The following is a 25891-nucleotide window of genomic DNA, read 5'->3' on the forward strand; positions in this document are numbered from 1 at the left end:
TTTCTCCTTTGGAAGATGGAAAGAGTCCCTTCCTTTACCAACACAGCAAATGAAAGCTGAGTTGGCAGAGTCAGACATTACCAGTTTTCAGGAAAAGGGCATCTGGATTTGTCTGTCCATTCCTACACCAAGGAGTTCATTCGAGTTTGCATGATTATTAAAAGAAATGTAATGTTGTTAAATACTTCCGGAATTGTCATCTCCCATTTAACATTTGAACATATGGATTTTTTCCTATTTCAATGACATCCTTTTAAAAAAAATCTTCGCGATGATTTTTATAGAACCTGTGAATCTTTCCAATCATAAAAAGTCATGATAAAGTTTGCAAGCCAAAAGCAGTGAAATATTACCATAACAGGAAGGCATGTGTAAAGAAGTTTCTATAAGGAAATGTGCAAAACCACTAAATATCTTTCCTAAAGATTGGTTAAATACAAAGCACTTGTATAATAATTACACATGTTTTCAAAAACAAAAATTTAAAGGATTGAAACCTGATATATAAAGAAAAAGAAAGAACAAAGTTAAATTGCTTCCTGAATCGGGAGACTGAAATCTTTCCAGAAATATCTTACCAAGCTAAATCCGGAGAGCTTTACTCAGCAGAAGGTCAGAATCACCCGTTTTATGATTCTTTCCTGTTTTTTCTTGCCCTTTCCTTCCCCCGATCTCACTTCGAACTTGCCTGTTTTGCGTTGCCTTCCCTGATGCTGACGGGGCCATTCACTCTGTTCACGCTATTTATCTATGTCCTTTCTGCTTCACATACAGACTACCCCGGATTAATACTAATAAATCCACATCTGATTTTCTCTCTAACTCTGCTGCATGGGTTTCATGGTCACAGACTTTCTCCCTAATTCTGCCTACCTATCTTGAAAATGCGTGCCTTCTACATTTATATTTTCGGTTAGTTCTCTCGGTTGATTACAATGATAAACAATTACATAGTGCTTACTTTGTACCTGACTGTTCTAAGTGCTTTAGATAAAAAATAACAACAAAAGCAAACATTATATGGTGATTATTCTGTGCCATGTGTAAGAACATTACAAATATTAACCTTCAAATATTAACTCATTTAATCCTATGAGGTAGATACTATTGTAATTTTCATCTAACAGAGAAATACAGTGAACACAAAGAGATCAAGAAATCCACCCCAAATCAGACAGTTATTAGTGTGAGAGATTTTATGGGAATTCGGGTAGTGCGGCTCCAAGGTTCGCACTCTTAACCAGTATGCTAGACGACCAAGAGTTTGACTTGTTTGAGCGAAGAGCCATGTCTTCATATTCCGCTCCAGAAGCCAACCACTTCTGTTATTTCTGTGTTGCTCAAAGGCCATTTTAATCGACCCTTTCCCTTCCATTCCCACTACCTGCCACGTTTCTTCTTAGGAAAACCATGCCAGTGAAGCTCACTGATGGACCTGCCGCGGCGCTGCAGACCTCCAGCAGCCTCGACACCGCGGTCCGCACGACTGAAGAGGAGACTCGGTGAATTCTTCATGGTCCTGCTAAGTTACTTCCGGGTTAAGGTCCCTTTCTGGTGAGTCCCCTGCCTTTCTCTCCCCCAGATCGTAGTGTCATCTCCACATCTACCTAAGATGCTGTGGGCACCGCTCCTACAGCTCTGTTAACCTCAGTCTGCAGGAGCAGCCTGACTCCCAGGTCGTTCCTCATCGTGGAGACTCATCCTCAGGAAGCTTCGAAAGTCCTCTAATGTGATATGTCAACCACTTCCCAATTTTTTTATCCTTCAATTGTGACCCATGGATCTCCCACCTTCCTTCAGCAAAACTGTCTCATTCTTCAAGCTCTTCAGTGAACTTTCTTTTCACTGTTTTTTCAGTTAGAACTGAAATCGTCCAAAGAAAATGCGTTCTCATCCGCAAGCCACAATCTGGAGGTGCGGCCTTTTTTCTGTTCTCTGTTATCATTGCCAAACTTTTATCCTTTCCTCTTCCTAAAACGACTTAGTTTTCTGTGACGTTTGCACCATCAGAATAGATGAGCTTTACCCTCCTCTGCTGTTACCTGTTGACTCTACTCCTCACTCCTAGATTACAGCATCTGACTTATGGTGTCTCTATTATGACTCCTCTTACATTTTGGGGGGATTTCAACATCCACACAGATGGTTTATCTTAACCTCTAATATCTTAACCTCTCAGTTCTCTGACATCCTCTCTCATCCATGCTCCTCAACCACCCACACGTTATAACTACACCTCATCCATAATTTGAGTCAAACTCATATTTTTCATTTTTAATTCCTAGTATTTTGCCTATAAGAGCGGTTCAACCACACTGACGCGTGTACATTTTCATGATCCCTCAGCCCGTCACGTATTCACTCTGCTCCTTACCTGGCTCAGATTCCTTTGCACTCGTCCTCACTCCTCTTACCGCTCTCTCCCTGTCCTACTCCCCTGGAAAAGTCCCAACCAGCTGCTTTGCTTACACTCTAGTAGCCGGCTGAATATGCGGAAAGGAAAATGGTCACCGGTGCTGGGGTCGCATTTTAAATTCAAGGCTGTATCAGAGGCCCGTGGTGCTACGCCCCTAGGATTTACCAAGTTTCATAGGTAATTATTTTGTCCCGTCTTCTCTGTCTTGAAACCGCCCACATCTCTTTCTCCCTCCTCTTTTAGTCGATAATCCAGCTTCTTAATTGAGATGAGAGAGAAAAAATCAGAGAGAATGGTAAATCCCCCACCTCCCAGTCTTCCTGCACCTGCAGCTGTATCTAGTCTATTCTTTTCTTGCAATGAACAGTGTCCTTGCTCCCATTTAAGGCCAATCCACTCCTTGGTAGTCCTCTCTCTTCTACTTAAGAATATTACTCCTTCAATTGTTTCTTCGACAGAATTTCCTTCTTAGTCAAACGTATTATTCTGAACAGCCCGCATGAAACCAACAACAATAAGCAGCCTTGCTTGACCCTATAACCCTCTTCGGCTATTTCTTTTTCTTCTTTATAGTCCAGATCTTTGCTATCTACTTCCTTTCCTATCATTCTTCTTGAACCCACTGTAATTAATCATTCACCACTCTACCTTAAAAGTTCTATGTTATACACCTGAAACTAATATAACACTGTATGACAACTATATTAAAAGAAAAATTTTAAAGAGAGAGGCAAAGTTATGCTCCAATAATAAATAACCTCAAAATCTCAGAGGCTTTAAAGAACAAAGGTTTAATTTTTACAGTGTTATATGTCAATATTAGGCTGGAGGGAGCTTCTTCCCATCTAAGGGAACTCGGGCTCCATCGTGATATGAGCATCTATCAACATGGAAGAGGGAAGGAAACGTGGCAAGTCATGCTCTCACTTAAAGTTTTCTGCTCAGTAATGGCACATATAACCTCTACTTACATTCCATTGGTCAAAGCCAGTGTGAGCACACCCAAGTTTAGATAATAAATGACTTCCATTATACACCCAAAGAGTGGAGTCAGAATCCCAGTGAACAGCCCTGAAAACCACAACCTTATTGCTGCTCTTTTCTACACAGAGCCATGTGCCTATCTCAGGCGGCCAGCCTCAAGATACCAGCATGCTCATATCTGAGGCCTATAGCAAGTTCATTTGGTAGAGACTGCAGACAGATATGCTGTGTGTTCTGTTATCGATGGGGCTTTCCTAGTATCTTTTCTGAGTTCTTGAGGAATAGAATGCAGACCTATAATAATCCTTGTTTGCAGGAAAATACCTGCAAACTGAGCTAAGTGTGTGGGTTTTCCCTCCTAGTACATTAACTCTGCAAAGGGCAGGAACCCTGACAGGTGGCAGAGTAGGCAAATACTATGTCCAGAATACACACTCTTAGCCACTGCTCTGTATCATTAAAAAACACTCCTAGTTTTCATTCTTTCAATAAGAATCATTTCAAGGCCAGCTTTACAGAGCCCAACCATGGTACTGTAAATGCTCAAGTAGCAATAAAATGCATTTATAGGAAAAAATAACACCACTATTTAAACTCACTTTTATTTTAGATGGTCAACTACTGTATGGTTCACTGTCTATAACCCACCTCTCTAGAATCGTGTCACATAATATTCTAAGTAAAGAACATGTTCAAGGGATCGTGAGGATGGTAATTTAGAAAGCCTTGAATATATGTCAGCCTCACCTGGGAAACACCTGCTTTACATTTTCACTTTGTCTTCCAATATAAATAACAAAGCATTTTATCATTCTCACTCACTCGTGTGGTGCTGCCTAAAACCAAGCAGATATGAGGAGCGATTAGAACTGATAAGTAAATTAAGTTATTGTCTAGTCTATGCCAGTCAAGCTCTCAAGCTGGCTCCCCTTTCTTGCATCCAATAAGAACTCACCTAAGCGCCAGGAAAGAGTGTGAACTGCCCGTCTTTCCAGCTCTTTTTATCGGATTTGGCTTCTTTTTTTCACTCTTCATTCCCATTTCATCTCTTGTCTATCACCACAAACTCCTCAGGCTGTTCCCCAACCTCCTTTCATGACTATAATTCGCTCCCACCCTGAAGATTACCTGCTGCCAAGTGTACCAGGTGCATATTATGCATGATGCAAATGGGCCTGAGAGTACGTAAGTGTCGCAGGTCGGCGGACTAACACTCCTCACAGGTTTCTCTTCTCCCTGCTCATCAGCCAGAACTAAACACAAACTTCTCAGAAATTATTTCTTGCCCAAAGTGGAGTTCCATACCAATAGAAAGACACAACGCTATCTACTAATGTCATTCAGTCTTATGCTTTCATTTTTAATGGTGAAATCTGTATTTTGTAGAATAATTCTCTTTGCAAAACTGCCAGCTAAAAATGTAATCCGAATCCTAAATTTATAGAGCACAAAAATAGCCAGATTCCTCATGATTTTAAGAGCTCTCCTCACCCATAGTTAAAAAAAAAAAAGTTATCGAAGTATCTATGACCCCCATGTTCCTGTGTCCAATGGGTAAGTTTGGTCCTCATCTCTCTTGAACTATCCACATAATCTGACACATTTGATCATGCCCTCCTTCTTGAAACACCATAATTCTTGGTTTCCTTTACTGGTTCCTCCCTATTTTTCACATTTATGTTCAGAGTGTCCTAGTGCTCAACCCTCAGGCCTCTTCCCCATACTCACTCTGCTGGTGATGTCATCTAGTTCCACTGCTTTAAAATTCACTTACGGGTTGATGGCTCCCCAGTTTATATCTCTAACCTGAATATCCCTCTTGAGCTCCAAACTGATACCAAATTGCCTCCCTGACATCTCCACTTGAATTTCTTATAGGCGTTTCAACTTAATGTTCCAAACTGAACTCCTGAGTTCTCTGTTCACCACAGGTGTTCGACATCGCCACCAAATCTGCTTCTTCACTGTCTTCTCCATCTTGGTAGATCACAAGTTCATTTTTCTCGTTCAGGCTCCAAACCCTAGAGACATTAGCAGGGAGGTCTCCAAAAGGGTGGGGAGCCCAGAGCAACTGAACGAGACTTCCTTAAGCATAAATGAGGCTCGGTGTTGATGTTTCATAGCTCTTTGGACATCTTCCCCAAGTATGTGGCCCAACTGTTTGTGACTGCTGCCCCAACTGTTTTACCCGAAGGACAAGCCGGAATCTTGACTCTTTTCTTTCTCTTACCAGCTGCATGCAATTCTTTGAGAAAAACTCATCGGTTCCACCTTCCCATTATATCGGGATCCAGTCACTCCTTACCACTTCCCCATACTATGTCCATAGAGAAGCCTTTCCTGATAACCGTCTAAAAAACATGACCTCCTCTCCTTCTTCCTCCATTTACTCACCGTGCCTCATTTTTTTCTTAATGCATTTATCACCACTAACGTCTTACACATTTGGTTCTTTTCTATCTTCTTTTACTAATGTAAGCTCCATGAGCTCAGAGATCTAGGACTGTGCCTGGCACATAACAGGCATCTGACCGTAGCTATCGATCTGACAGAATAACACTCCTAAAACACTGTTCTGATCACGTCAACATTGCAACCAATCTTTCTACTCTCTCTGTGAAGGCATCTTCTTTTAGAAGTCTTTCTTGATCTTGCTGGGTACATGTGACTTCTTCCTCTCTCTCTTTAGTACAACTGTTTCTATCTCTTTATAATATCGTGACTTATGACAGTATAGGTCCCTGAGAAGAACAGAGCTAATCTTGAATGCAGTTTGTTCCACTTATTAGTTTATTAGGTAAATTCTTTCTAACCCGGGCCTCAGAGTCTTTATCCATAAAACTAAAAAAACAGTAGTGCTTGCCTTGTCAGGGTTACTGTGAGGTCACACAAAGCATTTAGCAAATTCCTGCCACTCAACATATTTTTACTCTTATTATTTCCATTATTTTATACTGTATCTCTCCATTAGACTTTAAGCTCCAGAAAGACAAGTACGATGTCTTACTCGTTTTTCTGTTTGCTAAAGTATTTGATAAAGAAATCTAAAAAAATTTTTAAAAATTAGATTTACACAATAAAAAATAAAGTAACTGGTACTTCTTGATCTCTAGTTCTAAAGCAATATAAATTGAAGAACTCTTGGGATATTTATTTAAATCAAATATTCATGAAAAGATATCTGCTTTAAAATTGGGACAGTTTTAGTGTTTTTTTTTTTTTCTGGATCTCTATTGTAGAATAGACAAAAATAAAAATGAAAATAAACTACTGCCATCTACTGATAATTCATTACAATTGTATAAATCAATGAAAACAAGGGTTTAGAGACTAGATTGTACCAATTACTTCTTCATTCAAACGACATATTTGGTGTATATGCAAGGCATCGTAGGGAATATAATAATGAATTAAGTGACTCTGTTTCCGAAACAAACGAATGAACAAATAAACCTACAATACCTACAGTATTTGATCTCAAACATTACATATAAAACAAAATCATTTAAAAAACACTTTCAACTAAAAAAGTAGTTTTACAGAGAACAATGCAATGGAAATACCATAATAAACCACCATTCTTCCATATTAATTATAGTCAATGTTTATTAAGTACTAAGTAACCGGCACTGTTTTAAGTGTTTTTGCATAGATTATCTTTTTCTCCCCCTCAGAGCAATCCTATTAAGTTAGATTTTACTTTTACATATATTTTGTAGATGAGGAAACTAGGATGTGGAAAAATTAGAAAATTTGCCAAAGGTCACATACCCAATGAGTGGGAAGGATGGAATCCGAAGCAATTAGGACCCAAGTTAACATTTACTAAGTACTTAGCATGTAATAAAGCACTGTGATGAGAACGATTTGTGCGTGATCTCATTTGAATACAAGAGGTAAGCCCTTACACTTGGTCTGTGCAAGGAGATTTTAACAAGGATGTGGTTCCAGCTTTTGGAAACTCATCACCTGGTACATTCCTCCAAGTTAGCGAGCAAAATAAAGCAAAGCTGTCAAACTCTACTGGGGCTTTTGAGAGCTTTTGGCTTAGAGGAATTAAGAGGCAATTATATATGTGCACCCATGTCACATAAGCACCATTTTGAATGGAAAAAGCTGTTATGAGGACCCACAAGGTAGGTAGTTTAAGTAGCTGATTTTAGAATTTCATCCTTCCCCTCGAGAGTATTTTATTAGAAAACGAGGAAAGAAAAATTATGTAGATAATTGTCACATAAGCGTGAACTCATTTTTGTTTTGTAAGGGGAGGGAGAGTTTAATATTAAAGCTGATTATTCAACTGGGTAAGCTAAAAAAAATTAACCTGAGAAAAGATGAGTTAAAAGTTTTTTCCTGGAATCAAGGGAATTTAAAATTATGTTCCATATTTGTTATAAGCATAAAAGAATAAGATATAGGTGGTTCAATTCCAACAAATAAATTTTAAAAGCATAATGGAAAAAAATAAAAATAAATAAAAAATAAAATAAAAATAAATTTAAAAAAGCATAATGGGAAAAATTGTGACATAGTGCACAGAGGAGTAAGAATCAATAATATACACTTCAGGTGAAAAAGGCTTAGTCTTTTCAACCACATTTTCAAGAAGTTATGACATCATCAGAGTCATCCAAAAGGAATCAATTAAATTATTAAAAATATATTGCATACCTGTTATATATATAACGTCTTAGAATCTGATGAAAGTAGAAGTTATTCTCTTCTCTGACTAGGCAATGAAGTTAAAGTTTCAGAATGCTGAAAACAGAAAGAAACCAGAGGATTTTTCTATTCTTTAACTTCCTAGCAATGACAATATAGACAACATTCATACATTACCCACGTGGCTTATAGTTTTCTACCAAAGGTGGGGGTTCTCTGAATGTATAGATAGGACTGGACTACCAAAATATCTTGTTTTGGGGTGTAGGCATACAGGGATTGGTGGGGAGCTTGAATCCCAAGCTTTACGAGATGCCCTGGCAGCTGTTTGAAAAAGAAATGGTAGGCCTTTTGTGAACCCCAGTCATGACTACCAGCCTGTCTCATTCAGGACAAGCAAGCGTGACTTCTAAACCAAAGGAGCATGCAGTGGGCTGAGGGGTGCCCCCTTCTCAAAAATGTCCATGCCCTAGCCCCTAGAACCTGTGTATGTGATCTCATTTGGAAAAGGGTCTTTGCAGGTGTTATTAAGTTAAAGATCTCGAGATTATTCTGGATTTAGAGTGGGCCCTAAATTCAATAACGGGTTAGAGACTGAACAAGCGGTGACCATATCATATATAAAAACAGAACTCTGACCTACAATCTGTAGCAATGACCCAGGAAACCAGCACCCACCAACCTATTATCTCCAGTAATCAGCCCAGGAAGCCTGCCTGCTATCTGTAAGTCAGACTTGGAGGAAGTCGGAACACTATCCCTACTAACAATTCAGAAAGCCAAACAATAATGCCTGTAGCAACTGGCCCAAAATTTATTAATAACTGACAACTTCTCTAATTTTTGTTCCCACTTCCAACCTGGGACCAACCAGAGAAAAACAAATATGCACCTTAACCAATCGCACAGGATGCCCTGCTTCTAGCTAGCCCCACAGCTTCCTACAGCTTCCCTGTGCCAAAAGCCTTCAATCAGGCCATATCTGAAAATTTCCCTTTTTTCCACCCCTCTGCTTGCCTTTGACTCTCTGCCAAAACACAAGGGCTGGTGGCTGCCTCCCTTGCTGTAGCAAGCTCTGAAGAGCTTTTGGTTGTTCTCATATGGTTGGCTTTTGTTTCCACACAGGTGTCCTTATGTGAGACAGAGGGAGATTTGAGACTCAGACTCATAGGAAAGTAGAGTACGTGAAAATGGAACCTTACAGACCTAAGCCAATGAACGCCTGGAGCTACCAGCGGCTAGAAGAGGCAAGGAAAGCTTTGAAGGGAGCATGGTCCTGACACTTTGATTTGAGACTTCTGCCTCCATAAATACGACAGAATGCATTTTTGTTTTTTTAACATGTGGTAATTTGTCATGGCAACCTTAGGAAACCGACGAAGATTTTAACCAGAAAATTAGCATGTTATATGTCCTTTTCTGGAAGTACCCAGAAACCTTAGTATAAATGGCTTAAAAACAACTGTTTAGATTATGAAAATCCCACTGGTTTTCATGAGAAGATTTACATGATGATATAAGAATGTCTGGGGATTTCCCAACGGTTCCTCTTAATAGCAGGCATTACACACATAATCAAATAATTAAAATGTAGGAGCTACAGTAGACAATCTCTAAGTCTAATTACACTTAACCCCTTACAGTTAACTCATTCTTCCTTTGTAAATCATAAACTACTAATTCCCCCATCATGCTGAATGCTTGCGCTACACGCTGAATGGCTAGAAAGCTACTTTCTAGTGAGCCTGCCCACTCCTTAATACCAGTCGACCTGTTCGATCTGCCAGAGTTACTTGTGTTTGTTCCCAAACCTGTTTATGCCAGTTGTACTTGTGACTATGCTTTTGTAATTTAATGAAATGTTACGTAAACCAGGGAAGTAGTGTGGAAATTAAGTTTGTTTTCTTAAAATCTGTTTAATATTTTGGAAAGACCCAATAAATCCGAGTTGTTTGAATGTGGGAAGTAACTACGAAAGATTATAGAGAAGAAATCTGTACTCAGATAGCTTCTCAAGTGCCTTAAGTTATATTCCTTGTAAATAAACAAAATCTTGGGAACTCTTAGCTAATGGTTTAGAGGTACAGTTTATGCGAGACATACAGTGTAGAACTCTCATGAGCAGGCCATATGCAAAGTAAGTCTTGGACTTCCTCAATATATTGGCAAGTGGGTATACAGTTGTTTAAGGGACTTATATTTTTTCACTCTGTTTAATTGACTTTTCTTTTAAACAGCTTCATTCAGATATAATTAATATACAAGTTTTGGTGTATAGTGTATAAGTCAATGTTTAATCTATTTTTTTCAATTTATTGCTTGGCTATGGGTCCAGACTGCACCTATGAGAGGGCTTCTTTCATATGACCAAAATGCTAAATAAAAAGCAATATATGAGATTCAGGGAAGGTTACATTTGTGCTTGAAAGGTCTTGAACAAGTAACAGTTAAATATTACATCAAGAGAAGGGTGTTCTAAGTAGAAGGAACAGCATACACAAAAGATGAAATCATGCGGCCCACCCAAGGAACAGCCTTGACTTTGAATGGCTAGGGAATAGGGCAGTTGTTTTTCAAACCTAATTATGGATTTGAATCATCTGTAGAGATAAAAACAAAACAAAACAGTAAAGCAAAACATGCCTACACTTGACTCTGAGATTTTGTTGCAAAGGAGTGGAGTCCCTAAATTTTTTTTAAGTTCTACATGTAGTTTTGATGTGCAGCCAGGACTCAGAACCTGGAGTGGCGTGACTGGAGATGAGGTAAGAGTGCAGGAGCGTGTCACCAGATGGTGAAAGGAAATGGTATGTAAATAAAATAGAGCAACAAACTCTCTCTTCCCTGACAGCTTCAGTATTGTGTATTTTTAAAAAATTTTTTAGTGCCACTACTTGTAACATGAAAGAAAATGAACTGCCATCATTGTCTATAAAAACAGGGATAAATGTTTAAACCCGGCTTCGTAACTAAAAGATCTCTATGTTGCTTAAGGGAATATTTAACACGGAACAAGCTCAGGGCAGCGTGCCCGTCCCATCAGGTGTACCATGTACCACTCAGGGCTCTTAACAAATGTCCAGAGAAAAGAGTGAAAATACAAATTGTGACAAAAACATCTGCCGGGGATGCTGAACAGCAGGTTCCTATTTAGGGTTGGTGATCCCGTTCTCTGGTCAAACAGAAGAGAGGCGCTTGCCCACCCCCAGGTGCTGCCCTGAGCTCCCACAGAGCCGAATTTCTTTCTCCTTCAGGTAAAGGTCCTCCAGCATTTCTGAGCCACCGTAAAGGGGACCGCGCCGCCATCATGACCAGCTCCACAGAGGACACCGTTTCTCCTGCTCTCCGAACTGGCTATATTCTCCCTTTACCATAGCATCTGCCTTCCACATGGTATCTGCTCAATTTTTTAAAAGAAAAGAACGTTCTACTCTTGGAGGGCTGATAAAGGATGCTACTTTGCACCTTTGTCACGCTCTCAACGGTCGGCGCCTTCTGCTTTTCTACACCTGGCACTACTTTTGAAGGGGCGTACGGGACACCCGTCTGTCAACGCAAGTGAAGGAGCTGTGCAGTGTTGGTCCAGTCAGGAGAAAGGCGGGGACAGACAAACGGCAGGCACAGGGAGGACCAGCTTGCGGAAACAAAACCATCAAAAACAAACAACCAAAAAAAAAAAACCACCACCACCACCACGAGGAGGCCCATTACTTGAATCTTGGACGGACGGACTGCCAAGTGCTGACACAGCGCGGTCCCCGGGCCTGGGCTCCGGTGACTACAGACAAGTGCGCCGGGCACACGTGGCTGGGACAGCGACCGGTGCTCGAGCGGCTCTGGAAGGAATGCGGCCTTGGGGACAGGGCCTGCCCTCGCAGAGGAGTGAGTGTGCGGGGTGTCCCGGCCTCCCGCCCGCGGGCCCGCCGGGCCAGCCTGGCCCGGAACCGCTGAGGCCGCTCGGGTGCCTTCGGGACTGCCCGCGCGCTCCGCCTGCGGGGCGCACCGGGCCGACGCCGGTCCGCGGGGGCGGGCGAGGCGCCGCGGGCGGAGACGCGGGGATCGGGCTTTCGACCTCAGGTGACCCGCTCGGGACTTCCCGGCTTCGCGGGGGCGCGGGGCGGGGCGGGGCGGGGGTAGCAGAGCCTGACCGAGCTCGTCGCAGACGGGTGCGCGACTCGCAGAGATACCGCCGCGCGTGCGTGGCGCGCCCGGAAGTCCCGAGGGGGCGGGGCGTCCGGGTGTCGGGGGCGGAGCTAGTCGGAGGGGCGTCGGGGCGGCCGAAGGGGCGTCTGGGGCGGAGCGGGGAGGCGGGGGCGGGGCCAGGCCGGAGGGGGCGTCAGGGGTGGGCGGTGCCGGAGGGGCGTCGGGGGGCGGTGCCGGGCGGTGACGGGCGCGTTCCGGGGATTCACCCCACCCCGCCCCGCCCCGCCCCGCCCCGCGTCGCCAATCTCCTCAAGTTTTTCGAAACTGACGAGATGAACTTGAGCGGGATCCGTGTACGGTAGGGAGTCGAAGTTAGGGGTGGCGGCGGGAGAAAACCGTCGGGGGCAAAGGGGGTCAAGAAAACGTGTCTCCAAAGAGAGACGATGGCGTGGGGTGGGAGGACAAGGGCTGGAGGTGAGAAAATCTCGCGGCGGCGATGAGTAGGAAAGCAGATAGGAAGCAGGTCTGCCCCAAATCACAGTCGCCGTTGCGCTCATTGTCACACCTGAGTATTGTGTAAATCCTGGAGGGAAATGTATCTGTCGTTTCAATTTTTCTCTCTTAAAAACGCGATTTGAAAGTTTAGCTCCGTTTAACATGTTGAATTTAAGGCCCCGGTATTTCATATGAAGGGATGTGACTTAACATGCAAGTCATGTCAGAATTAATCATATAGCACATAAATAGACACCAAGTAATTAAAAAACAGGACTTTGTCTAAGTGAGCAAGTAATTCCTTATTGAAAATTTGCTATATGAAAACACAAAACAAAAACAGGAACTGTTGTTTTACTGGGAAAATGTACATCTGCTTTCAGGAAATGGATTAAGACTTGGCTTTGCATTAATTGTCATGATTCTCTTATGACAAACAATGGACTAGCTTTTCTGGGAGGGTTCTATATTTACAATTTTGGTTCTATTTTTAGATCAATGCAATTTTTTCCCAGCCACAAATTTCTGTTTTAACTATTAGAAAATTGATATAAAATTGTATTCTTATTTATGCTAATTTTTCTTTACAGGTGATTCGGGGCGGGGGGGCACAAAAGTTTTCTTTGAAGAACGTCATAAGGTTACTGAAGGATGGCAGAAGCAGTGTTGATTGATCTCTTTGGTTTGAAATTGAACTCTCAGAAAAGCTATCATCAGACATTGCTGAAGACGTTGAATGCTGTTCAGTACCACCACGCTGCCAAGGCCAAGTTCCTTTGCATAATACGTTGCGGTAACATCGGCTGTGAAAGAGACAGTGACCATGATAACTATGAAGTAGAAACAAGCAATGGATTATCAACTCTCTTCAGAGAATTTGAGACTGTTAGCAATCCCAGCATGGCTGCCTGTTTGTATACCATTAAACAAAAAATTGATGAAAAAAATCTGAGCAGCATTAAGGTAATTGTACCTATGCACCGGAAGAACTTAATGAAGGCTTTTATTGATCAACTCTTCACTGATGTTTACAATTTTGAATTTGAAGATTTACAGGTGACTTTAAGGGGAAGTCTTTTGAAACAGTCCACAGAAATAGACAAGATCACAGCTCAAGAACTAGAAGAAATCCAGAACGAAGTCGAAACATATTTGAGAAGTCTGCCAGCACTTAAAGGAGAGTTAACCATTATCACATCTCCATTGATCTCAGGTACATTAAACAGTTATTGGTTGTTTTCACCATGCACATGAAAAGCAGCCTTTTGTTAAGAAGCCTTTCACCTTTTTTCCTCCTTTCTTTTGTAGACTGCTTTGAGGTTTATGTGCTCATTAACATTGATTGAAGCATGGAAATGTCATGGATAGTATTAAGGATGTCCAGGGACATCAAGGGATAGTCCCTTCAAAGCCACCCTAAATAAATAAATTTGCTTTAAGACAAATTCAGCTTTAAGACAAGTCCCCAGGCTGCCTTTAAAATGAGCTTTATGACTCTTAATCATCTCCTGTTTAGCAATTCTGAAACCTTAACGTATTGGCACCTTGACCCTTAACGAAAGAGTGACATTTAAAACAGTCAAACTGACTTCTTAGTTAAATGATATTTACTATGAGCTATATGTTTTGGGGTATAGCAAAGAAAAATGGGACAGAAGATACCCTTTGAAGAGCAGTAACCCCATAGGAAAGGTAAACATAAAGCAGTGCATAATAACACAGGGAAGGGCTTTGGAAATTACATACCAGATAAACAGATGCAGGCTGAGATGATCAGGGAGGTCTTCCTGAGAGACAGGGCTTATCGTGCTTTTTATTGTCTTTCGTAGAGCACATTCTTAATTTTCGGTACTTATCTTCAACAGATATCTTCATTCATGGATTTACTACGAGGACTGGTGGGATATCTTATATACCAACTCTCAGTTCATTCAATCTCTTCAGCAGTTCCAAACGGAGAGATCCCAAGGTCGTTGTTCAAGAAAACCTGCGTCGGCTGGGGACTGCTGCAGGATTCGATGCAAAAAAATTTTACCGAATAAAGGTAAAGTTATGTTTCATACTTTGAAAAATCTGAAGTATATTCTTGACTCTGCTAATGACTACTGGGCTTTAATCAGGCTATTTAGCTTTTGCATCTGGTCGGTGTTTTATCTAAAACTTTAGGATAATTCTTGTTTTTCTTAGCTCTGTATACCATAGCCTAACAATCAGCTCTGTGATGTATGTATTTCACGTGGAGCTTCTCACATCTGAAAATGTAGTTAATTCTCATATTGTACAGTACCACTGCCCTTTTAGATTTGGAAGGAAGGTTCCCAAATGGTGGAAAAGAAAGGCCATGTTTTTCTAAATCCACACCAGGAGGAACTTAGGGTACAATCGATGAGATAATGCCTTATTTCTTACAGAATTCTAACTTGACTTGAGTCTAGGAAGAGTAAAAATATTATTGACTTGGTAATTAATTTCTTTCCATGGATTAGTTCTTTGTGGAAAGTACTGCACATAGAGACCCATCTCTAATGGGAGGCGTTCATGATGGACAATATTGAATTTTTAAATGTTAAAGTCAGCTTTCCTTTGAATAAAATATGCAGAGATTATAATACCAAAAGTTAGGTGATAAGTAAATTTGGTATTTTACCATGTATAGAAGTGATATATTTAATGATTAGTAATCTTAAACTAGTTATGTTATTTTGTACAAAATAATACTTTCAGAAAAGCTTATGGTGTGAGAAATCTTACCTTCAAAACGTTTTAATTGCACATCTTTGCTATTAGACTGATCATGCCAATGACGTCTGGGTCATGGGAAGGAAGGAGCCTGAATCTTATGACGGAATAACCACAAATCAGAGGGGAGTCACAATAGCGGCTCTTGGTGCTGACTGTATACCGATAGTTTTTGCAGATCCGGTCAAAAAAGCATGCGGCGTGGCTCACTCTGGTACGTAAACTTAACTAAGCATATAGGATTTTACCAGTTTTGTAGTATAGAAAAAAATATTCCTTTCTGCTGGGCATGAAATAAATGAGCAGTTAATTACTTTACTTGGTGATAGGGGTAGGTTCAGCACACTCCTATTATGGAAGCAGAAGTATCTAAGTCAGATTATATGAATCAGAGTGGAATTCCCAAAAGAAGTAGTACCTAGGCTGATTCCTGAGGAATTTGTAGGGTTTGGCTAGGTGCCAGTGTTTTTCATTGGGGATGCTGTTAACATTTTGGACAAGATAATCTTACACTGCTGATAGTTTGCTTGGCCTTCAAAATTCTCGGTTGTCATAATTTAAAAAAAAAAAAAAAAGCCTCTATGCTTTTGAAAACACTCCCAGGGAGTGGTACTTGCTCTGGTTGAGAAGCCTTGAAGTCATGGCTATATGGGGCATAGGAAGGTTGGACATGTTGCAGAAAGGCGCTCATGAGATGCAGCAGCACGTGTAAAAGTATGGGGGTAAGAGAAAGCGAGAAATGTTTGGAAAACTGCATTTAGTTTAGTTTTACCAAATGCGGTATTTAATGTGAAAAAATTTTACCGAACAAAGGTAAAGTTATGTTTTATGCTTTGAAAAATCTCAAGTATATTCCTGACTCTGCTAATGACTATAGTCTGGTGGCTTTAACTATTCTCCGAAGATAAGAACAAAGAAGAATTTTTTGATGACATATTAAAGTTATGGAATTCTGTTTTCCGGAGGTGTTTTAAAATACTTTTTAGGTTAATCAGTGTTGATGATTCTATGTGAAATGAGAAATGATCTTTTGGATTTCCTTCTGCTTGAAAATCTGTGGCAACTTTGCTTGTCAGGACATAGATAAATAAGAAAGTTGCATATTTTTCTTTTGATCTAGCTAAAATAATAGAATTAGTTGACTAGAAGTTGGGATTAGTATTTGACATTGTCAAAAGTTATTTAAAATTTGAATCTTCTTGGATATAAAAAATAATATTGTTTGTTACTTTTTAGGTTTTAAAACATTAAGTTTTAAAATATCGAATCAAAGCTAAAGCTGTCAAAATGAAACTATTGAAAAAGAAATTTGAAGCGAGGGGTGTCACACTTTCTTATTTCAAAACTCGTTATGAAGCTACAGCAATCAAACGTTATGGTACTAGCATAAAGATAAACATATAGAACAATAGAATAGAGTAGAGAGCCCAGAAATAAACCCTCACATATATGGTCAAGTGATTTCTGACCGCGCGCCTGGACTGTACAATACGAGAGCACAATCGCTTTGACAAATGGTGCTGGGAAAACTGGATATTCACATGCAAACAAACAAACAAACAAACAAACAAACAAAACGGATGGTAGAGCCTTACCATTCTACATCATATATAAAAATTTAACTCAAAATGGATCAGAGAACCAAAGTTAAAAGCTAAAACTATAAAACTCGTAAAAGAAAACAAGTATTAATCTTTGAGATCTTGGATTGGGCAATGGTTTCTTAGGGATGACAGCAAAAGCACAAGCAACAAAATTAAAAAGAGGTAAATTGGATTTCATCAAAGTTAAAAATTTCTCTGCATCAGAAGACACAACAAAGTGAAAAGGCAGCTCAAAGAATAGAAGAAAATATTTGCAACTCATGTATCTGACAATGGGTTATTATCTAGACTATTTAAAGAAACATAACAACAACAGCAAAATAACCTGGTTAAAAATGAACAAAGGACTTGAATACACATGTCTCCGAAGACAATATGCAAATAACCAACAAGCATGTGAAAAGATGCTCAGCATCATTAATAATTAGGAAAATGCAAATCAAAACCACAAAGAGACATCACTTCACACCCAAGAGGATGGCTAATATTAAAAATAAAAATAAAAATAAAAAACGGGCAATAACAAGATTCGGTGAGGTTGTGGAGAAATTGGATCCAGATGCACTGTTTGTGGGAATGTAAAATGGTGCAGCTGCTATGGAAAATGATACCATGTTTCCTCAAAAATTTTAAAACAATTACATCCAGCAAGCCACTTCTGAGTATCTATCCAAAAGAATTGAAAGCAGGATCTCAATGAGATATTTGCATACCTGTTGCTAATAGCAGCATTATTCACAATAGCCAAGAGGTCATAGCTACTTAATCGTCCATTGATGGATTAATGGATAAGCAAACGTGATATATCCATACAATGGAATATTATGCAGCCTTTAGAAAGAAGGAAATCTTGACACATACTACAACTGGAGTAAACCTCGAGGACATTATGCTAGGTGAAATAAGCCAGTCACAAAAAGACAAATATATGTGATTTCATTTATATGAAGTATCTGCAGTAGTCAGTTTCACAGAAGCAGAAAGTCGAATGGTGGCTGCTAGGCACTGTGAGAAGGTGGCGAGGGAGTTTTACTGTTTGATAACTTGTATGAGGTTTCAGTTTTGCAAGATGAAAACAGAAATTGGTTGCACAACAATGTAAGTAGACTTAATACTATTGAAGTGTGTACTCTAAAACGGTAAACATTATGTTTTTTCCACAACTTTTTAAAATGTGGAGAAAACGGTGAGGGAAGGAGAGAGAGAGAAGACTAAGAAGGTACACCCAGTGGAAATGAAAAGTATAGAACATTTTTTAAAGGAAATGGACGGACCCCGCCCCCCATTAAATGTCTCTTCTGTGTCAGGCTCTATGTATAGTATACCTCATTTAAAACTGAGTATTTTAATTAGTTAATTGATTATTTAGCATTATTAATTTTGTGATTCATTTATTATTTCTGGACTTTGGAAAACACATAAACTGACTGCTCATTTTTAACTTAGGTTTAAATTAAGGTGAAATTTTGTCATGTTTTAACTTTCCTTCCCTCTTTTTCTTCCCATTTGTCAGGTTGGAAAGGTACTTTGTTAGGTGTTGCTATGGCTACAGTGAATGCTATGATAGCAGAATATGGCTGTAGTTTGGACGATATTATTGTCGTACTGGGGCCTTCGGTAGGCCCTTGCTGTTTTACTCTTCCAAGGGACTCAGCCGCAGCATTTCATAACCTTGACCCTGCGTGCGTGCGGCTCTTCGACTCCCCGGATCCCTACGTCGACATTCGGAAAGCCACCAGGTGTGTTTGATGTCACTCCGGAACTGCAAGAGTGGTTATCGCTTATTGCTTCTAAACTGTTAGTAAATCCAAGAAAAATTCATGTGGCAGATATTTCAATAGCTGACATATACATGTACGCAAAAGCTCATTTTAAATATGAAATCTATTCTCACCTAAGTTTTAATAACAGAAATTTTCCTGGCTGATTTAAAAGCGAAGGAAGAAGAAACAGTTGGTATATAGTTTTCGGAAATATACTTTTAAAGTTCATATAGAAGAGTTGGCATGTACTTTATTTACTTTATAGTCATTCCTAGGTTAAATTCTCCCAAATATAATAAACTCTCAGGAAGCTAATATTTTAAAATTATTTATGTTCTCTAATTAACTAGAGGAATATATTTTGTATTTATGAAGTTTTGCTCTTAATAGCTGTGAAAAATTATTTGTCCTTTCTACAAAGGAAAATTGATGTCTGATTTGAATCATGTTTCTATTCCAGTCAGCAAAACTTTGCCCAGATTCTGCCTCATTTAGCACATAATAGAAAGGATTGAAATTGATTCTTAAATGTAACTTGTAGAATTAATGTCACTAATTTATGGTCATATTTCACATCATAAAGTCTATGAAAAAGGTTTTCTGAGAAAAATCTGGTAATATGAGGAAAGGAGATGGGAGGTCCAAATAACTAAAAAGCACACTCTGTCTGAATCGAATGAATCTTGACTACAAAGACTCTGGTAGCTTTAAAGTTTCTTCTTTAAAGTTACCCGATTTTGATTGCAAAATGCTGTGCCCAGACCATGTCTGCAGGACAATATGGAAAGTTCTGTAGTTCCTATATGAACTTAGGTGATAAACGGTGATAAAATCTGCCATTTTCTAACTAGTCCGTGTTCTGAAACCGAATAGCAATGGGCATTGTTCCAAGCGTATCTTTCCCAGAATTCTTTTACACCAATATGCATACTTTTTTCATACTGCGTTGGCTATTACTGGTAACATAAACTCTTGCCGTCCTGTGAAAAATCTTTATCCTAAGGATTCTTCTAGAACGGGGAGGAATTCTACCGCAGAATATTCAGGACCAGAAACAGGATCTCAGCCTCTGTACATCCTGCCATCCTGAGAAGTTCTTCTCCCACGTCCGAGATGGCCTTAATTTTGGCACGCAGATTGGCTTCATATCAATCAGAGAATGAGGTACAGTAGGTTCTCTCTCCCCCCTCCCCTCTCTCCCTCTTCTTTTACCTTTCCCTCCCTTGATTTTAAAAAATAAATTGTGTTGAACTTTACTCCTTTGTTCCTCTAGAAAGAATTAAGTTTCCACTTTTTAGTTAAGTTAGGTAGAAAAGTTAATTTGCAGTGACATACTCTCATGTCAAGAGCAGCCACTCTTTGTCCCCGATCAGGCAGGCATGCGCTGAAGATACAGAAATAAAATAATTTATTCTTAAAAAAATCCTGTATATATGCCCTTTATCACTCCTTTGTAGTTGACATCTATACATTTGCAATCATAAGATCCTTTTTTAAAAAAGTAAATTCATCAGGGTCACATTGCTTCATTATACTATATAAGTTTCAGGTGTACAGTTTTATAATTCATCGTCTCTATATTGCATCGTGTGCTCAGCATGCAAAATTTAGTCTCCTTATGTCATATATTTGACCCCCTCAACCCTCTTCATCCTCCCCCCACTTCCTTCCCCTCTCGTTACCACCATGCTATTGTCTGTGTCTATGAATTTGTTTGTTTGTTTGTTTGTTTTTGTATATCCCACATATGAGTGAAATCATATGGTTCTTACCCTTTTCCATCTGACTTATTTCCCTTAGCATGATACTCTCAAGATCCATCCATGTTGTTGCAAATGGTCATATTTCATCTTTCTTATGGCTGAGTAGGATTCTGTTGTATATATGTACTGTATCTTCTTTATCCAATCATTGGTCAAAAGACACTTAGGTTATTTCCATGTCTTGGCTATTACGAGTAATGCTTCAGTGAACATAGGGGTGCATATATCTTTATGTATAAGCATTTTCAAAAATTTCAGGTAGATACCCAGAAGAGGGATTGCTAGACCATAACATCCTGATATCTTTCTTTAAAAAAATTTTTTTTTGCCTTTTGAGATGACATATTTGCATAAAGATTCTAAATTCTAGAATAATAAGATACTCTCACATACACAAACTGGCTTGGTTTTCAACTAGATTTCCAACTGATTGTCTGTAATTGGCCAATTTTCTTTAAAGGGACAGACAGTAAATATTTTAGACTTTGTGAGACATACAGTCTCTGTCTCGACTACTCAACTGTGCAGAGCAAAAGCAGACAGGAACAGTACAGAAACAAATGAGTGTGGCCGTGTTTCAGTTAAACTTTATTTATAAAAACAGGTGACGGGCCAGATTTGGCCCACAGGCTGTAGTTTACTGACGTCTGATCTACATCATAGAGCAGGACAGAGTGTAATTTTGTAAAATTATCATTTATTAGAGATAGTTTTTTTTCAGAGTTCTACAAAAATATTTCATGACAGTGATTTAGCACTGGTCCTGTAGCATGTATGTAATTTTCCTTAAGGTTACTTTTAACTGAATATTATTTTTAGTCTTCAAAATATCTTTAACCCTTTAACATACAAAAGACTTTAAAAAACTAAGTGATCTTTCCTTTGATATTCCTATAGTACTAGGAAGGATCTCATATTTGATTTCTATTTATTTTTACAGGAACTTGACTGGATTTCTATGTAACTGTTTCCTGCCTTCTTCCAAACTGACTGCAAAGGAGAAATTTAGCTGTTTGATTTCCTTAATCCATTACAATGGATAATTTATCTTTAGGTTAAAATTCCAGTATTATCCAAAGCTAAATGATTTTCGTTTGATTCTAACAATAACTGACAAAAAAATTAGCATGATGTGGTTTATACATTTTATACAGATGAGGAGTATTCTTAAAGTTGGTTCTGTTTGTTACATAAATCAGGAATCGGTCCGTTCAGTTCTGTATTTACAGATTCCCTTCTATTTGTCAGTCATTGTCTGAAGCATAGGTGAAAGAAAGGTAAGACTTTTCCTATTTGAATCTAATGCACCAGAGGAATTAAAAACTTCTAACACTTTAATTTTAATAGCAGTAGAAGAGTCCAGAAGGAGGCAGGATTAATTCTTTCTGGAAGGCAGGATAGAGAAGATATTACAGAGAAAATGAGATCACATGGGTCTGAAAGATGTATGAGCTTTTGACAAATAAGAAACTACTGTAACAGGTCGAGAGAACACCATGAACTGGAGCATGAAACTGAAAGCATATCATGTGTTTTAGAGGGAGAAGGGTGTGGACAGGAGTTAACTGGAAAAACAGGCTGGAAGCAGATTATCTAGGGTCTTAAATGCCAGGTCAAAGAGTTGGGAGTTTATTTCCCAGGCAAAGAGTAGGTATGAAAAGTAGAGGAGTGTCTGTATTTCCTTGACATCATGTTTAACAGGATAGATTTAAATTGTGAGACCAAAGCAGAGAGACTAGTTCAGAGGCAGCCAGAATACTTTATAAAGGAAATAATGAAGCGTGAATGAAGGTATTGGACATTAAAATGGAGAAGAGAGTAGGTGGATTAGGGAGACCTTTCAGAGATGGAATCAGTAAGTTGTTAATAGATAATGGAGATGAGTGGGGAGGGAGTGAAATCATTGGTGACTCCAAGATTTCTGCTCGGCCGACGACCAAGAGTGACAGCAAAGAGACAGAGGAGATTTGAGACGAGGAAGAAGGAAAATAAGTTTGACATGCAGAACAGAGTACATCCAGGTGGAGATATTCGGTCAACAATTAGAAATATAGACTTGGAACCTAGGAGGGAGCCGGGAAACAGATTGAGATTTAGAGGCTATTGGAGTAGGCTGCCCATTGAAGCAGAATGATAGGCTGAGAAAAAAGGAGACCCAAGGATGAAACCTCATCCAACACCTGCATTTGAAGAACAAGAAGCTGAACCAGTAAAAAGCATTAAGAAGTAAGAAAAAAAAAATTGCGAGTATAGTCGTTTTGAAGAAAGAAGCCAGTGGACACGTGAGAGGTACAGTGAACATGCGAAGGTTTCTTCAAGAAGAATTCTTCAGAGATCAGATGAGGACTGAGGAGAAACTAATGGGTTAGCCATGCTGAGCTGTTCTCATGGTGGCAGAGTCAGACTCACCGGGGAAGGGGACGCACAGGTGTCTTCTGTGACAGAACTTACTAGAGAAGATAAAGCACTCAGGCTGTATCTTGAAGGAAGGGTGTGTTTTGTTTTGTTTTTTTCATTTGTTTTGTTTTTGTGTTTTGTGGGGGTTGGGTTTTATTTGTAGGCTGAAGAGGAGAGGCATTAAGTTATTTTTCATTTGGGAAAAAATGGTATAGTATATATTTTAATGTGAACTGTCACATTACATCTTAAGATTTCTTATTTCATACATATAGTTCTTACATGAATATACAGTAGAATAACAGAAAATTGCATTCATTTGGTATTTACAAAGGACTTCCATGTACGTGACCTCATTTTTACCTTTATAGCTATTCCGACATACTTAGATGTGTTATCCCTTTCATTCAGATGAGAAAATTGAGCCTCACCAATATGGAGGTTAAAATCGCATAATTTGTGAAAAAGTGGATTTGAATGCACATCTTCGACTCCAAATCGCATTTCAGATTTTACAGTTAATCAAAGGTATCTAAATTAAAATTTTAATTTCAATTTTTCATTAATATCATTTACTCATACATTCTGTTAAAATTTTGTTGAGGTATTAGGACAAGTTAAAAAAATACAGTCCTAGCCCTCAAGATGTTTAATATCCATTGAAAGGTGACAGTCAATAAACCAACAGTTTCAACACTACGATATGTGTTGTAAGGTTATCAAAACCTGATTCTTTGGTTAGTTTAATTCTTCTATGCAACTCATAGCTCACTATGAAATTTAAATAAAATACCTCATTTCCTTCAATTGAGGGAAGACATTAAACACATAACATAAGGTAGCAATTTCAAACTCATGAAACTACTCTTTTTGTTTGATGGTTATACTAAAGACTAAGGAATAACTACACATTGAGAAAGGTCGATAACATTCCAGTTCTTCACTGTGCATTATATTGTTTCAAGTTTACAAATTCACAGACTATTAGGCAGCTGTATTTCCCTGTGTGCATGAAAATATTTTTAAAAACAAAAATTATGTGTGATTACCTGTGATTTTGAATTATCTATAGCAAAGCACATTGTCTCCTTTGGTTTTACTGGGTGAAAAAATGTTGATTTAGTAATTCAGAAACAGAATGACTAGGTTGTTAAATAATCATATCGTATTGCCTCTACACGATTGCTGTCACTCTTAAGCGTTTGTATATAGGTTTCTGGGACTTTTAGGCTGCAACCACAATGATGATTTTTAATAAGTTTTGTTTTCAATCTAAGCATTGCTGCTTAACCACATATAGGAAATCTCAGCTGTCATTTTATCAAGAAGACAAATTAGGTTTGGAAATCAAGTAAGAGATCATGACATGATTTTTTTTGGAGGTGCCAATTATCAAACAAAAATTTATTTAATTGTAATTTTAAATTGTGCAGAGCAGCATAGTGACTAAATATGCTCTACTCTGTTGCTTTATAAAACACATGAAAAGTGATCTTAAACTAGGCTGTAGTGTTCCTACAGAAAGCTCTGCTCTTTCCTGACATAAAGTCGAACCAGGCTTTATCTCTGTATTTCCCTGTACGGAAGAAAAAGGAGCACATTAAACGTTAATGAGCATGTTGCCCTTAACTTCGGATGTAACATACTGTAGTTCAAGTACATAAAAACCTTTAGGGACCCTCGGCCACCTGGATTTCCCTCTACGGAATCTCCAGTAACCGCTTTTCTATAAGAAGATTTTTGGGGAGAAATTTAGAGAAACTTATTCTATGTCACATGATAAAAACATAAATAATACCCGATGGATTCAGAAGCTGGAACATAAGATGACTGTGACATCTGAATTACATCACCTTACATCTCAAGTGGGATTTGATATTTGTTTTCACTTGGTTGCCCTAAAGTTATACTTACAATGTATTTATCCTACTTTTCATGTGAACTCTTAGAGCATGCCACCGATCTGAGGAAGCCCAGCACTTTATATATAAAGTACTCGCAGGTACCTATCTCTGTTAGTATGTGTGTGTATATATGGATCTCTGTGTGTATATGCTAAATGGTAAAAAATAAATTTGTATTTTCTATGTATGACATATAGCCTCTTTGCCTCACTCAGCTAATGTAAATTTACACAAAACCATGAGACGCAGCGGAATTATAGATTTCTCTCAACAATGTTTGCATATCGTGCAGTAAAGAATGGGAAGTGTGATCCACAAGCTTACCACATGTGTCTGAGAACTCTGGCCTGGAACACACACATTTCCACTGTAGGCAGTGTTTTTAAACTTGTGATTTCAAAGATGAGTCAGCCGACATCCGTGATGGCGTGGCTCCGTGCTAGGCCATTGCTTAATAAAGGAAAAGGCAATCTGCCAGCGCTTTTTCCTGACTGACACATTTAGTTCGGACTCGCGATGATGATGATCACATGTCAATTGTGTGGAGACAAACTTTTCATACTCTTAGTATTTTCTTTGAAGACAAAGAAATGCTTATATCACATTCCCTTTGTCTTTGTGCCAAGTGCCTGAAGCGAAGTATATCCTCTCTGTATCGGGGGCAGGTTTTTAAATTTTATTTAATTCTCAGAAGCCTGGAGTGTCCACTTACTTTATGTATGTCCACTGTATTTTATTAAACAGTTAAAATTTCCAGCAGACTCTATAGCTCAAAATACCACATTCCTTTCTAACAAAAGAATAACTCTCATGAGCACATTTGTAGAAAATGGGTCTGGTCATGGTGACAGTCGAGTTTTGAGCTTTCGGCATCTTCCATTGTCTTAATTTCTGGTTTTGGATCACATCGCTCAGTTCTCTGTCTCACCAGCACTTCCCTATTTGACTTTCCTTTAGCGTGTGTTCTAGACTCGTGTTTTCTGATCTGCCTCCCCATCCTTCTTGTTTTCATAATTGGTAG

At 39.0% G+C, this 25891-nt stretch overlaps 2 protein-coding genes across 15 annotated transcripts in view; one reads left to right on the forward strand and one right to left on the reverse strand.

The window, feature by feature from the left end:
• The window catches only part of CCDC122 (coiled-coil domain containing 122), a 30452-nt gene extending 18223 nt beyond the window's left edge, over positions 1 to 12229 (reverse strand). For 3 of the 11 annotated variants that reach the window (XM_039877226.1, XM_039877229.1, XM_039877222.1), the window contains exons 1-2: positions 11774 to 11917; positions 8072 to 8158 (exon numbers count right to left, since the gene is read on the reverse strand). The gene's annotated coding sequence lies outside the window, so the exon portion shown is untranslated. Of the gene's footprint in view, positions 1 to 4147; positions 4237 to 4355; positions 4852 to 8071; positions 8159 to 11527; positions 11693 to 11773; positions 11918 to 12210 lie in introns of those variants that run through there. The other 8 variants (XM_039877231.1, XM_039877223.1, XM_039877228.1 and 5 more) reach the window with 6 other exon arrangements.
• Positions 11817 to 25057, forward strand: LACC1 (laccase domain containing 1). Of its 4 annotated transcripts, none has more exons than XM_039877219.1 (7): positions 11817 to 11945; positions 13290 to 13913; positions 14566 to 14744; positions 15488 to 15653; positions 18557 to 18782; positions 19810 to 19970; positions 21510 to 25057. In XM_039877219.1, the coding sequence occupies exons 2-6, from the start codon at positions 13352 to 13354 to the stop codon at positions 19967 to 19969; spliced, it is 1293 nt and encodes a 430-aa protein (XP_039733153.1). In that variant the 5' UTR covers positions 11817 to 11945; positions 13290 to 13351; the 3' UTR covers position 19970; positions 21510 to 25057. The 4 variants fall into 4 exon arrangements, with proteins under 4 accessions (XP_039733153.1, XP_039733154.1, XP_039733152.1 ...); XM_039877220.1 differs by lacking the exon at positions 11817 to 11945 and adding an exon at positions 12121 to 12139 and having other exon boundaries at positions 13291 to 13913; XM_039877218.1 differs by lacking the exon at positions 11817 to 11945 and adding an exon at positions 12476 to 12563 and having other exon boundaries at positions 13291 to 13913.
• The last annotated feature ends 834 nt before the right edge of the window (positions 25058 to 25891 follow it).

The sequence above is a fragment of the Pteropus medius genome, unplaced genomic scaffold, assembly GCF_902729225.1.
Source record: "Pteropus medius unplaced genomic scaffold, Ma_sr-lr_union100, whole genome shotgun sequence".
NCBI lineage: Eukaryota > Metazoa > Chordata > Mammalia > Chiroptera > Pteropodidae > Pteropus > Pteropus medius.

Bases quoted from the DNA above. Each gene is read 5' to 3' on its own strand.
- LACC1 (XM_039877219.1), top strand. From the start codon at position 13,352: ATGGCAGAAGCAGTGTTGATTGATCTCTTTGGTTTGAAATTGAACTCT. The intron at 13,914-14,565 runs GTACATTAAACA...TATCTTCAACAG, and splicing joins CACATCTCCATTGATCTCAG to ATATCTTCATTCATGGATTT. The intron at 14,745-15,487 runs GTAAAGTTATGT...CTTTGCTATTAG, and splicing joins AAAAATTTTACCGAATAAAG to ACTGATCATGCCAATGACGT.